The sequence below is a fragment of the Bos grunniens genome, chromosome 1 (assembly GCF_055505025.1).
Source record: "Bos grunniens cultivar Pamir isolate PY7600 chromosome 1, Bosgru_T2T1.0, whole genome shotgun sequence".
Lineage (NCBI taxonomy): Eukaryota > Metazoa > Chordata > Mammalia > Artiodactyla > Bovidae > Bos > Bos grunniens.
Window position 1 is genome coordinate 6,689,721 of NC_141165.1, and position 15,052 is coordinate 6,704,772.

The following is a 15,052-nucleotide window of genomic DNA, read 5'->3' on the forward strand; positions in this document are numbered from 1 at the left end:
ATTTGACTTGAATTTTGGGGAGCTTGACATCTTACGGTTTTGGGGATTAAAACTAAATGTTATTCCCGACATAAGAGAAGTCAGGTTTCTGGTCACTTCATTCACTGTCCATATCTAAAGGCAAACATCTGAGGAGACCTTCACTGTTCACCTAAAACTGTCACAACACTGTTAATCATTATATGTGCTCAGTCGTGTCCGACTCTTTGCGGCCCCGTGGACTGTAGCCCGCCAGGCTCCTCTATGGGAATATTCCGGCAAGAATACTGGAGTGGGAAGCCATTTCCTCCTCCAGGGGACCTTTCCGACCCAGGGATCGAACTCATGTCTCCTGCGTCTCCAGATTCTTTACCAGCTGGGAAGCCCCGTTAATTGGCTATTGCTGTTGTTGTTCAGTGGCTTAGTTGCGTCTGACTCTTGGCGACCCTGTGGACTGCAGCACACGAGGCTTCCCTGTCCTTCCTCATCGGTTATACTCCAATGCAAAATAATTTTTTTTTTTTAAAATAAAGGCAAACATTTAATGCAGGGCTGGGATTTCTTTACTGTTGTGTGTGTGTGCTGTGTTCAGTCCTGATGGAACACAGAACACAGATTCGTGGCTGCTTACAGCTGTTTATGCCACCCCTTTGTGTCTCCTAGCTGCCTGGGATGCTGAGTGAATGGTAGCCGCGCTCGCCTCCTGAAGGTCATGATTCAGACTGTCCCAGACCCAGCAGCTCATATCAAGGTAGGTTCCATCCTGGCCACAAAACTGCCCTGACTTCCTCCTTGACTGGATTTTCAGACCTCTGCCCACCTCTCAGTGAGTACCAGGGTCGGCCGTCTACAGCTGTGAGCCAAACCCAGTCCACTGTCTGTTTTTCCACAGCTCGGGAGCTAAGAAAACGCCTTTCACATTTTTAAATGGTTGAAAAAAAAATCAAAAGCATATTTCGCAGTGCATGTAAATGATGGAAATTTAGATTTCATTGTGCAGAAGGAGTGTTCTCCTGGGCTCTAGCCATGCTCATTTCCATGCCGTCGGGGGCTGCTTCCACGCTGTCATGGCAGAGTTGAGCCCTTCCAACTTGGGAGACCATATGGGCTGCAAAGCTGACAGTATTTACTATCTGGTTCTTTGCAGGGAAGGAGAGCTGACCCCTGAGTTAACATCGAAAACCACATCCAAACTCTCTGACTTCTGTTCTAATTCCATCTCTTTGACGCTTCCCGAGGTTACCTAGGGAGAGACGGGAGGGGCGGAGGCCTGGGTTTCCAGCGCTCAGCTGCCGTGTTATCGGGGCGCCCCGACACTTCAGCAGCTCGTCACCCACACCTGCTCCCCTCCTCTGCCCACTGACAGCTCTTCTGCGGGCTCTGGAAGTGAGAGAACTGAGGGGCTGAGACTCGAGCCAAGGCAAGTCCCTGCAAGGAAGCTGGCCCGTTCCTTTTAAGGCTCCGTGTCCACGTGGTTGCAGCCACCGGGAGGAAATGAAGTGATGGTTTTCATATACTTGACCCAAATAAAAGTTACAGAAAATGTTGGGGCTTGAGCTACATCAGCCAGATAGGCTGTCTGCACCTGCCCTGGTTGGTTCAGCTGTCTGCATTGGCCCAACTCGCTCACTGCCTTGCCAGTTCCTGACTTTCCCCATATAAATTCATTTCCCCAAGTGGCCTGGTCGGTTTTTTTTTTTTTTTCCTAATTTTTACTTTTTACCTGAAACATTTATTGAAAATTGAAAATGGCTTATAAAGGAGAAAGTTTATGGTATTGAACGATTTTACCATTTTGGGGGGGTTACTAAAACATAAAACACCCTCCGAAGTGACATGTACACACGCATTTACATACACGTGTGCATTTTAAAAGCAGTGTATTTGGAAAAGTGTTGTGTACCATGTGCAACTCACGTTCACACACATTTGATTTCTTTGAGAATGGAATTAGAAGTAATGAGTTTTAAGTGTGTGTGGTTTTTTTTTTTTATAGCTTTTTGGGTGTTCTTGCAAGTGTGAGAAATACAGGGAGTCCAAAGGGTGTGGAGGATGCTAGATTTCTTCCAGGGACTGAGAGGAGAGGACCTTCTGGCAGACACTATCGTCTGATTTCTGTGTGACGGTTTATTGGGGTATGGCTGCTATGTCTACAGAAACACAAGTGGGAAAACTCTTGTGGCGGTGATAAGGTTTCTTCAGAAATATCTGGAACGTGTTTGGTGAGTGTGTTTGTGCTACACCCAGATGGAGGAGGGGACCTTTTTTCTTTTCAGTCTCTGTTAATCACGAAGCCACAGGTTGCAAAGAGAAGCTCTCGGAGAAGGAAAGTGACACAAGAAATATCTTCTGAAGCTCAGAGTATGAGCAGCAACAACTGAAATTCATTTTGACTGGCGTTTTATTTGTAACCAACCAGAAGGAAAAGATGAGGTCAGCAAGAAATTATTGCAGATTTTTAAAGTTAATTTATCCAGTCCAAACAGACAACTCTGAGAAACACGATCCCTGTAAATGTCTTCAGGAGAAACATTCTGTATTTGATCTCAGAAGCAAGCTATGTTTTCAGCTCTGATTTATCTTATTATCTTCATATTGCTTAATGTAAATGTAAGTGAAGGATAATTTTGAGAAATGGTAACCTTGAGAGTTTCTTAGAAACAAATTTCAACTCAAATTGCTTCTGTGTCTTTGAAGATGAACTGGCAATTTAGAGAGGCAGATAGTAATAGCCGATGTTGGCTCTGAGATAGAATTCTATTAAAGCCATTTGCTTCTCTTGTAAATCTATCAAATTCCACCTACTGAAATTTAAATAATTATTCCTGGACTTCCTTTTTTTTCCGTATATGGAATTGGTGTCCTTGACAACAGTCAGGAAAATAAGACTGCTTTCTACTGTTTCCTTAAAATACCCAGTTTGGGGAGTTTACTCAGTAAAATTTTCTGTGCTGAGATGTTTCTGGTTCTGGACTAAGGGACACAGCTCTTATTTCTCAGAGAGGAAGTTCTTATAAATGACACATGACAAGGTTCACTTGATATGTTAATGAAGAGAGTGGAAGAGTTTGTTTTTGGCTCACTGCTCCAGAAATGTTTTTCTCATCTGAAAAGTACTTGAATTCTCTGCAGAATTGACTTCACATGGCAGTTGTGCTGGGAGACAGCCATAAAGACTTTATGCATCCTTCGTAGCCCTGCATAGGCTGATCTGGAGGAGAGAAATGATCCTTTTGTATTTAGGAAATGTATCCCACATAGCTTCCTATAGTTCTTTCCTGCCAGAGCAAATTACTCTTATCCTTTCTATATTGAAAGAGCTGGAAATGATTTTACAAAGGAGGGATGGTAAATAATTATGAAATGTTATTCTTGACTTACATAATGGGACGGTCGTGGCAGTTAGTTTACAAGGAAAGTGAACCGAACTTTAAATGTATTTTTAGCCTATTCTTCATTGACGAGAATAGTAAGTTATTAAGCACGTTTTATTTGTCTTTCTTTTCCGGCCCTTCCAAGCACATTTTTGGAGAAGGACATGGCAACCCACTCCAGTATTCTTGCCTAGAGAATCCCGTGGACAGAGGAGCCTAGTGGGCTGCCGTCTGTGGGGTCGCACAGAGTCGGATGTGACTGAAGAGACTGAACACAGATGCATGCATTGGAGAAGGAAATGGCAACCCACTCCAGTGTTCTTGCCTGGAGAATCCCAGGGACGGGGGAGCCTGGTGGGCTGCCGTCTATGGGGTCGCACAGAGTTGGACACGACTGAAGCAAGTTAGCAGCAGCAGCCAAGCACTTTTTATTTATTTATTTAAGTCTGCGCTGGGTGTCCGTTGCTGCGAGCACGCTTTCTCTAGTCGCACAGTCTGCACCGCAGCACGGGGCCTCTCCTTACCGCGGTTTGTTGTTGCTGCAGAGCACAGGCTCTAGAGACCTGACTCGGGAGTTGTGACACATGGGCTTGGGCTTACTTGTCCTTCAGCACGTGGGGTCTTTGTGGACCAGGGATGGAGCCTGTGTCCCCTGCATTGGCAGGTCAATTCTTAACCACTGGACCACCAGGGAAGGCTCAAGCACGTTCTTGTGATAAAAATTACCGTGTCACAACAGTATGCACTTAGCTGGTTAGGTCATGTGACCATTCTGTTGCTCTACTAACGGGTAGCGCCTTTTACCACCAAAGATGGATCCGGACTCTTTTCCCTGTTAACTGCAGCCAAACTCATACTGCTTGCTGCATGACAGGCTAATAAATTCAGAGATAAGTGGTGAGTTGTTGGAGGAATTAATAGTGCTTTAATTCAGAAAGCCAGCAGACGGAGAAGATGGTGGACTAGTGTCCTAAAGAACTCGGGCCTCTTTTTTTCTAAAAAAAGGGGGCGTGGGAGGTGGTGAGCCTCATTGTTGTGAACTTTTTGGTGCGGGAATCCTTTGCTCTTGCAGCTGCCTGCCTAGGTCTTGTAACAGTGTTCCTATAAACTTCCAATGAGACAATTGTTGCTTTCTGCTCTGGAACTTTTTATCTCTGAGAATGGGGAAGTGCTGTACCTTCAAAGGTTAGAGGCTTGAGAATGGGCTTTTCTGTACATTTCAGGCTATAGGCAACGTTTTTACAAAGGTGCTGGCCAGCATGACTAAGCACAGGCCACAAAGTCCAATGTGGAGTTGTTTCCTATTTCCTGTTACATCCTGAGCAGGGAAAAAAAGACTAGAAAATCCATTTTATTAGGATTTGGTGAAGATTTCGGTAATGGATTCTCATTCTGATAAAGGAGTTCCCCATGTATGGTGTTGCATTTCCTCATAAGAGCTCTGTTTTAATATTTCCTTTTACTAACATTGGATGAAGAGGATCAGCAGAGTAGTGAAGTTTATGACTTTAAAGAGATGTCCGATTGGTACCTTTTGTTATCGTTTCCTTTGCCATTCACCAGCTACCCACTTGGAATACTATACAGTTTTGAACCGGCCAAAGGAGGATGGGACTGAGAGGGAAAGGGTCTGAATTTTAGTTCTACCCTGTGGATCACAGGGTGTGTGACCTCACAATGCTGGTTCCTGAAACTCCCTGAGCCGTGTGTTTTTGGCAAAGTTCATGACGTGGGTCCTGGCCTCCTAGGACCTGATTTAATTCCCTCTCTATCATTGTGAACTCGGTGATGTTGAACAACTTCTTTAGTCTCTCTGCTTGGTTTCCTGTTTTCTGAAGCGGAAGTGCCTACTTTGGGGATTAGTGTGAGGATTTAGTGATCTGTTATTACAAGTAATGCACCTAGATCCTGCCAGGAGCTCCTGTGGTTGGTAAAATGAGGGTACCATATCCATACTGAAGAATTCAGTGTCATCGTGTCTGATTTACATAGAGCCACGTGGATACCTCTTAGAAAATACTGAGTGAAAAAAAAAATCTAAAACAGGATGAGCTCAGTGGCACAGTACTATTTACGTAGAGGGAAGCACATGCACTTCCCAAACATCATGTACTTTTCATGGATACGTGTGGACCTGAAACATCGTGACCACATCCAAGGGAATGAGTGCATGTATGGGACATGTTGGCTAGTTGGCTAAATGACTAGTTGGCTAGTTACTCTGAGAGGTGCTTGAGGGATAAGGGATAGATATAACGTCAATTATATTACATATAATGTCAATTACTGGCATAGAAGTATGGAAGTGGTACAGAGAGTCCTTCCCTCCACACTGGTGCCAAGCTGGTATAACACCAACTGTACTTTGTTACTAGTTTGGTGTTGCCTATGTAAGCTAATCATGCTCCAGCAGGTCCGCCCTAGTGTATGCCCTATTGCACACGGGTGCCAGGAAACATGCATAAGCAAACAACTAGAACCACCCAAATGCCCACCAGGAGAAAGGATAAATGAATTACAGTCTGCCCCCCAAGGAATACTACACAGCGGCAAAGAATAAACTACAAGCATTTAGCTGTGTCTGTGTATCCGTGTGTGTGATTCTCAAGGTTGGGTGAAAAAAAAAGTCACAGCAGAATAAATAGAGTATGATTCCGCATATAAAGATCAAAAAGAGGAGAAACTACAAAACATATGTTGTTCAGAGACACACACATATGTGGCAAAAAGAAGAACAGAGGCGCAACATGCATATAATAATTCAGGACAGAACAACATGCCTTGTCAGGGAGGGCAAGGCTTGGGGGAGGGACTCGGGTCGGGGGGAGTTCTGAGGTCGTGGCGTTGCCTGTGCCAGCTGAGTTCAAGTGAGAATGTTTGCTCTGCATTCTTTAACTTGCACAGTGTCACATATCCTGTTTGTGTAAGAGTGATATTTACAGTAAAGAAGGTAAGTTGCTGAAAGAGGAGGATGGGAAGATGGAGGTGGGTGGCTCAGGACGGCATCACGTTTGGGAAGACACTTTCTAATTGTAAACCCTTGATGCTCGCCGTAGCAGAGAGAGACTGCTTGGTCCATCGCTGGTCTGGCTGCTGAGGAGGGTAGGAGCCAGCTCTGGTTACGTGGCGTCTGGGCAGGGGACCGTGGTGACGGGCTGTGCCAGCCCCGAGCCTGAGCGTGGGGCTCTCCAGGCTCTTTGCTCTGCTCTTTTGTTTTTAAATTAAGCAGTAGTTGATTTGCAGGGTATGTTAATGTCTGCTATATGGCGCCGTGATTCAGTCATCCACGTACATACACGCTCTTTTCTCGCTTCTTTTCCATTATTGTGTATCACTGGTCCTTGAACAGAGTTCCGTGTGCTACACAGTGGGACTTCTTAGTTTACCCATTCTCTGTATAACAGTTTGCATCTGCTAACCCCAGACTCCCAATGCCCCCCTCCTTTAGCCACCACCCGCCCCCCCGCCACCCCCGGCAACTAAATGTCTGTTCAGTCCATTGGTCATTTCCAAGTTGAGTGAGTCCACCCGCCTTTAGCTCTTTGAGTGACTTCATTGCATCCTTTTGCAACAAGGAATCTCTCTCTGATTCACTTGTTCATTCATTCAAACATTTTTTATCAAAGCCTTCCGTGTACTTGAAATGGGTTGCGGGTGTAGGTTAGGGTTAGGTGTAGGTGGCTCAGTCATGTCTGACTCTTTGTGACCCCATGACTGTAGCCCAACAGGCTCCTCTGCCTGTGGGATTCTTGGGCAGGGTACTGGAGTGGGTTGCCATGCCCTTCTCCAGGGGATCTTCCCAATCCAGGGGTTGCACCCGGGTCTCCTGCATGGCAGGCAGATTCTTTACCATCTGAGCCACCAGAGAAACCTGGATATGGGAATAAGAGACCATAAAGACACAGTGTCTGCAGTCCGGGGCAGAAGATACGTGTTCCCCAAACACATGTTCTGGGACACGGCGCAGGGCAGAGGCTGGACCTCCCCCCACCACCTCACCCGTCCCAGCTGGTCCTGAGGCAAGCCCTGTGCTGGGCCAGTGTGGCTTCTGCCTGGGGACAGACAGCCTGACGGTCTTCCTGGGGGTTCCAGCGTGCTGGTCCAGGTGGAGCGTCAGGGGCTTCAGACTGTGCCCCACTTGATAGCTCCCAGGTCGGGCCCACGAGCTGCCTCGTCTAGAAATGCCTGGAGCCTGTTGCTGCTCTGCGGTCCAGAGGAGCACGCCGGGCTCAGGCCTGGGGTCCATGGCCAGCGAACCTCCAGCTCCTGCTCCCAGGGTTTCGTGTGAGGATCAGTCGCAGACAGTTGAACACAGGGTAGTCTGCTCTGCTTTCTAGTTGCTTCCACATGTGGAGAAGGATTGAAAAATCGACTTTCTCCGGATTTGTTTCTAATTATCATTTTTTTCCCCTTCCTGTTCCTTTCCCCTTTAACGTTTATATATTTTTTGGCCCATTTTTTAGAAGTGGGTTGGGGCCAGATGGTCTAGGTTTGAAGCCTGGCACTATTACTTAATCGTAAAGAAGGCTGTGTGCTGAAGAATGGATGCTTTCGAATTGTGGTATTGGAGAAGACTCTTGAGAGTCCCTTGGACAGAAAGGAGATCCAACAAGTCCATCCTAAAGGAAATCAGTCCTGAATGTTCATTGGAAGGACTTATGCTGAAGCTGAAAATCCAATACTTTGGCCACCTGATGCGAAGAACTGACGCATTGGAAAAGACCCTGATGGTGGGAAAGACTGAAGACGAGAGGAGAAGGAGACGGCAGAGGATGAGATGGTTGGATGGCATCACCAACTTGATGGATGTGAGTTTGAGCAACCTCTGGGAGATGAAGGACAGGGAAGCCTGGTGTGCTACAGTAAATGCGGTTGCAAAGAGTCAGACACAACTTAGCGACTGAACAACAGACAACACTTATCAGTTGCCACAGTTGTAACTTGGGGATAGATAGTGTACCTACCTCATAGGATCATGAGGATTAAATTAGTTAATGTTAATGCTTTTCAAGCACTCAGAACAGTGCTTGGCTCCCATTAAACACTTATTATAACATCACATGGTCTTCCCCTGTAGCCCAGCTGGTAAAGAATCTGCCTGCAATGCGGGAGACCTGGGTTCAATCCCTGAGCTGGGAAGATTCCCCTGGAGAAGGGAAAGGCTACCCGCTCCAGGATTCTGGCCTGGAGAATTCCAAGGACTGTATAGTCCATGGGGTGGCAAAGTGTCTGACACGACTGATCAACTTTCACTTTTATAACATCACACATTATTATCAATATATTGCAATATCATTAATATCCTTAATTATATAATGTATTATTAATATATGATGCAGTATATTATATATTGTTGAGTTTTATAGTAATTGTATAATATATTTTTATATTGTTTATATATATTACTGATAAGCTTGATAATATATTATTAACACTTTATTACCCAGGTGGCACAGTGATAAACAATCTGCCTGTAACGCAGAAGATACAAAAGACACGGGTTTGATCTCTGGGTTGGGAAGATCCACTGGAGAAGGAAACGGCAACCCACTCCAGTATTCTTGCCTGGGAAATCCCGTGGATGGAGGAGCCTGGTGGGCTACAGTCCACCACGAGGTTGGAAAGAGTTGGACACAATTGAGCGACTTAGTACACACATATATAATTAATATGTTATTAATGTGTTATACATTAATATATTAACTGTCGCCAATAACATCACAGTATATTATTATTAAAAACTAAAGCAGTTGTATATTATTATATTATTAATGTATAATATTATAAATATATTAGCATACACTTACAGAGTGATAGTAAGAGGGGAGAATGAAAAAGGGAATATTCTGGAAATAGCTGTAAAGATAACAGGGTCAGTAGTTGCCAGGAAGTCCACTGCTGGACTGCCTTCTTTCCCAGATGACTCCATGGCTGCCTCTCTGGAAGCAATGCTAAATATTTCTGACCATAAAAGATGCTAAACTTAAACCCTGTTTGCATTTCATAGAAGGAAGGGTCTGAAAGAGATTTAAGAAGTAGCCAGCATTAAGCACAAGGTCACTGGGAGGCCTGAGAACCCAGCCGATGAGCAGGATGCTTTTAAAGTAACACGAAGCAGATGCAGAAAGTGCCCCAGTCTGCATCTGAGTTAGCGACTGGATGCCTTCTGTGACTTGTCCCGTCACCCTGGAGAAGAGACAAGGGCTCCCAGGTGGGAGCACCCTACCCAGCTCCTACCTGACCCATGGAGGACCCCCTGAACCGTGAGCCTTTTGCACTTCTTTGCAAATCTAATTCATAGTGACTTTGCTTCCCAGGAGGGTGGACTGGTTATCTGTTCGATGACATGCTCAACAGAGGCCCAGAGCTTTCCTCCCTGAATCTGTGTCCTGGGAAGATGATGCGAGCCTTTGACAGGCTACCTGTGTTTTCCTCAGTAAATGAGCTTTGATCACATGCCAATGGGGTTATTTAGCACATCCCTCGACAAACCTGGCTACTCTGGCTGTTTATCACTGCAAGTTCATTTTTGTGTGCTTTCATCTTTCTCTGGGACGGTGGCACTTAATGAAACACAGAAAAGCAAATCTTTGATATTCCCACAGTGAATGGAGATGATTTGTGTAACCAGAAGGTAACACTGTTTAAAAATATCAAGATATTCGATATGGCAAAACTGTAGAGGCTTTAACATCCAAAGTCTTACCTGCACATATTCTGGGTGAAGTTCGCTGGAGCAGGGCTGACTTTGTCTCTTGCTACTGACTTCCTGCTCCTCCTTGGGGCTGAGCTCCATCTCTTGGTGGGCGCTGTGCTCAGGGGAAATTCTGGGGGGCTTAATGGCGTGCTCTCCTCCAAACTGGCAACTTCTCATTAAGCTTCAGTGACACTGACTTTCAGGGAGGGCTCCGGCTTTACCAGGGTTATAAATGGGGGTTGGAGGATGTTCAGATCATATGCCTGGAGAATGATTTGTGCATTGTTCATGCTAGGTTTCTCGCAGAAGTGGTTCTCAGAAGATAGCCCAGAGATCTAATCAAAATGCAGATTCCTGGGCTCTTTGAGAAAGCTCCATCTCCAGTAAGTTTGGGCTGGACTTAGAGATCTGCATTTTAACAAGCACCTGACGTGTTTCTGTGGACCTTGCTTAGATAATGAATAATTATTAATGATTAACCTAGTCTTACTGGGCTGCGCTCAGACGGTAGAGAATCTGCCTGCAATGCAGGAGACCCAGTGTCAAGATCAGGAAGATTCCCTGGAGAAGGGAATGGCAACCCACTTTAGTATTCTTACCTGGAGAATCCCATGGACGGAGGAGCCTGGTGGGCCACCGTCATGGGGTCGCAAAGAGTCAAACATGACTGAGACTGACACTCATTTTTCAGTCTAGTATGATCGTAAGCATTTATCAAAGCAACTGAGGTTTTTTCTTTTTCTTTTTACACTGGTGGCTTCATTGTTTTGCACTACTGCTCTGAATGTCCTCAGTTCAGTTCAGTTCACTTCAGTCGCTCAGTCGTGTCCGACTCTTTGCGACCCCATGAATCACAGCACGCCAGGCCTCCCTGTCCATCACCAACTCCTGGAGTTCACTCAGACTCACGTCCATCAAGTCAGTGATGCCATCCAGCCATCTCATCCTCTGTCGTCCCCTTCTCCTCCTGCCCCCAATCCGTCCCAGCATCAGAGTCTTTTCCAATGAGTCAACTCTTCGCATGAGGTGGCCAAAGTACTGGAGTTTCAGCTTTCGCATCATTCCTTCCAAAGAAATCCCAGGGCTGATCTCCTTCAGAATGGACTAGTTGGATCTCCTTGCAGTCCAAGGGACTCTCAAGAGTCTTCTCCAACACCACAGTTCAAAAGCATCAGTTCTTCGGTGCTCAGCCTTCTTCACAGTCCAACTCTCACATCCATACATGACCACAGGAAAAACCATAGCCTTGACTAGACAGACTTTTGTTGGCAAAGTAATGTCTCTGCTTTTGAATATGCTATCTAGGTTGGTCATAGCTTTCCTTCCAAGGAGTAAGCATCTTTTAATTTCATGGTTTCAGTCACCATCTGTAGTGATTTTGGAGCCCAGAAAAATAAAGTCTGACACTGTTTCCACTGTTTACCCATCTATTTCCCATGAAGTGGTGGGACCGGATGCCATGATCTTCGTTTTCTGAATGTTGAGCTTTAAGCCAACTTTTTCACTCTCCACTTTCACTTGATTCATCAAGAGGCTTTTGACTTCCTCTTCACTTTCTGCCATAAGGGTGGTGTCATCTGCATATCTGAGGTTATTGATATTTCTCCCAGCAATTTTGATTCCAACTTGTGTTTCTCCCAGTCCAGCGTTTCTCATGATGTACTCTGCATATAAGTTAAATAAGCAGGGTGACAATATACAGCCTTGATGAACTTCTTTTCCTATTTAGAACCAGTCTGTTGTTCCATGTCCAGTTCTAACTGTTGCTTCCTGACCTGCATACAAATTTCTCAAGAGGCAGATCAGGTGGTCTGGTATTCCCATCTCTTTCAGAATTTTCCACAGTTGATTGTGATCCACACAGTCAAAGGCCAGACCATCAGGGAAGGGCCCAAATCTTAGAACTCTTTAAGAATTTGGTAAATGCTATGTATTCCTCCATTTCCCCACCACCCAGAATAAGTACAGACATACACGCACATACACACTCTTATATGCTCACAGATCTGTTGCAACCAATTCAGCACCCCCACCCCCCAGCCTCTGGGAGGCCCTGGGATCCCAGGTTATAAGCCCTGTGCTGTTTGTTAATGGAAGCCCTATGGGGTGCAGTTGATAAAGCAGAAAATACATTTCATTTGCACCTAACTCCTGCCAGAAAGACGTGTTGCCTCTTGAAGTCAGTGGAATGACAGAGCTCCTTTGAACAATGCTGGTTTAGAGGCACGTTCTTTGTCTAAATTCAGTTCAGATGACAGATCCTCTTCTGCAGTCTCGTGTTCTAGAGCAAAGCTGCTCAAACGTGAATGTCCACACGCATCACCTGGAGACTGGCGTGGACGGGCCTTGGGATTCTGCCCTTCAGACAAGGCCCTGCTGGCGCTGCTGGCCCGAGCACCGGTCTCTTTCACAGCATGGCCTGGAAGCCCTGGTTTTCAAACTGCAGGTCACGACCCCTGTGGACGTGAGTCAAAGCTGGTATTGACAAAAGGAAATGGAATGAAATGGGAAAGGGTGGAAGTGTTCAGGGTGCATCGCATACAGCAAGAAAAAGTACTCTTGGAGGATGTTTTAGTTACACATGTGTAGGTGTGTACAGCGGCTTGTGTTACATAACATGATTTCTTACCCTGGATCCATTTGGAAAACAGTCCTCAAAATTTCTGTGGAGTAAGAAATGAGGAAGAAGCACCTCCCCAGTCGTTTTACCCGAAAAAATAGTGGGTTTGCAGGCATAAAATTGCACATGTGTCTCTGTGGATTTTGCTGCTGACTCTGGTATCCAGATGTTGGGATTTTTCCCAAAGCAGGAACTGTAAATAGCAGAGAATTTTTTTTTTTTTAATTTTAAAGATCAGATTCCAGGGTTAACAGAAAATCCTGCTTGTGTTTGCCTTAATTGAGAGAATCCATGTTACTTCTGAGAATATGCTTTAGAAAAGTAAACAAACTGAACCAAAGCACGGCTGTTAATTTTTTAGTGATTCTTTGTGGATTTTCTGAAAAGTACCGTTCATTCGCATTCTGCATGAACTGCTAATAGGCTGCTATTATCAGCATCCCAAAATAAACAATAATACCAATTTATATGGACCTCCAGATTAGCCCCATAAAAGTTTACAATAATGGTATTATTGCGCCAACTGAGTTTGAGTCTGATGGAAATATAGACCTCTAAGCATATGATTCTCATATCCTTTGTTTTAAAATCCAAGTTTAATCTGTCTTTATGTTGAAGTTTATCATCGCAGATTAAAAGGGTATGCCCAAAGTAACAGTCAGAAATCAAATTTTTTGTGACTTAATCGTTGTTTGAAAAGTCTGCAATTCAAATTTTTACTTTCCATTATTATTTGAAAAAATAAAAGTTTATATAAATTTACCTATTTTGTTACACATTACAAAAGGGATCTAGAACCTGCCAGTGAGACAAGAGGTGATGGGTGGGTTTCCTATTTGGCTTTCAGAGGAGGGTTGACCTAGAAGAATTAGACAGAAAATAGGCAATGGACATGAGTTTGAGTAAACTCCTGGAGTTGGTGATGGACAGGGGGGCCTGGCATGGTGCAGTCCATGGGGTCGCAGAGTCGGACACAACTGAGTGACTGAACTGAACTAAAAGGCAATATTAGCCATGAACAAAAGCATCAATAAAGAAAACAGACCCAAAGAGAGAGGACGTTTTTCTCTTTTGAATAATTTAAACAATATGCCGTTGTTCTTATTCCTTAGTCTGTAGGAATGGAAAATTCACACGTATTCAGTAAAAGGATGTGAAAGCCCCTTTAGTTTATTCCTCAGAAGTGAAATTAGAAAAATATAAAAACAACAACAAAGATTTGCTGTATAGCAGAGGGAGCTATATTCAGTATTTTATAATAACCTATGATGGAAAAGAATCTAAAAAAAAATATGTGTAACTGAACCACTTTGCTGTATACTTGAAACTAACACTCTTGTAAATCAACTGTACTTCAATTTTTTTTTTTTAAGTAGATCAGTGCTCTGCGGCTACTTAGTTTATCAAGTTTACAGTCATTTTGTAAAAAGCTTATAGTCATTTTTGCAATTTTTTAAAATTTTAGTCAGGGCTGTTGAAATACAATGCACTGATAATTAATAAGACAAGACAGAACAAAACAAAAAGCCTTAGGTGACATAAAGCATGCCTGGTGAAGAGATGTGGCTACGAATAAGAAACAAATGACACAACTTTCTTTGTGTGTTGGTTTTTCTCCCCAGCTTTATTGAGGTAAAGTTGGGATGTACCATTGTTTAAGGTTATAAGGTGAGGATTTGCTCCGTGTATGTTGTGAAGTGATTGCTATAATAGGGTTAGTTGATGTCTCCACACCTCACATAATTATCTTTTTCCTTGGGGATGAGAACATTGCAGATCTTAGGAAGCTTCTGGTATACAGTACAGGATTGGGTTAGTCATGCTGTCCATTCGATCCCAGAATTTATTCATCTTGTGACTGCAAATTTATACTCTTTGACCAGTATCTTCCCATTTCCCTTGCCCTGAGCCCCTGGGTTACCACCACTTCACTCTCAATTTCTATGAGTTGGCTTTTTTAGATTACACGTTTAAGTGAAATCGTATAGTATTTGTCTTTCTCTGATTGATTTCACTTCACATAATATCCTGCCAGTTTTTTTCTAAAACACACTCATTGAAATGTATATGTCTTAGAAAACCTTTTGATTGATACAGTATAAATCACTTGAATGATTTATTACATATCTCATGTTATTTTTGCATCACATAAAATTATTTAGATTTGCCCTAAAATATAAATAGTAGCATGTTATATACAGTCCTAATTATTTTGTGTCATCATGACGATAAAGACATTTCAGTTCTCGGTTCACTCACTGACAGTTAAAGTTAAGATGCTTGTTTATTCCCTTTGATATGGCCCAATAACATGGTTAATTGGAATTGCATGAAATTCAGTTTTTTTGGTATGAAATGATTTTTTAAAATCAACGTCTGGTT

General features: G+C 43.9%; 1 protein-coding gene across 4 annotated transcripts in view; it reads left to right on the top strand.

The window, feature by feature from the left end:
* ERG (ETS transcription factor ERG) overlaps positions 1 to 15,052 on the top strand; it is a 315,894-nt gene that overhangs the window by 89,384 nt on the left and 211,458 nt on the right. For all 4 annotated transcript variants that reach the window (XM_086402063.1, XM_086402647.1, XM_086401984.1 and 1 more), the window contains exon 3: positions 643 to 730. In XM_086402063.1, the coding sequence (XP_086258189.1) occupies positions 692 to 730 (39 nt within the window). In that variant the 5' untranslated portion in view covers positions 643 to 691. The remainder of the gene's footprint in view (positions 1 to 642; positions 731 to 15,052) is intronic.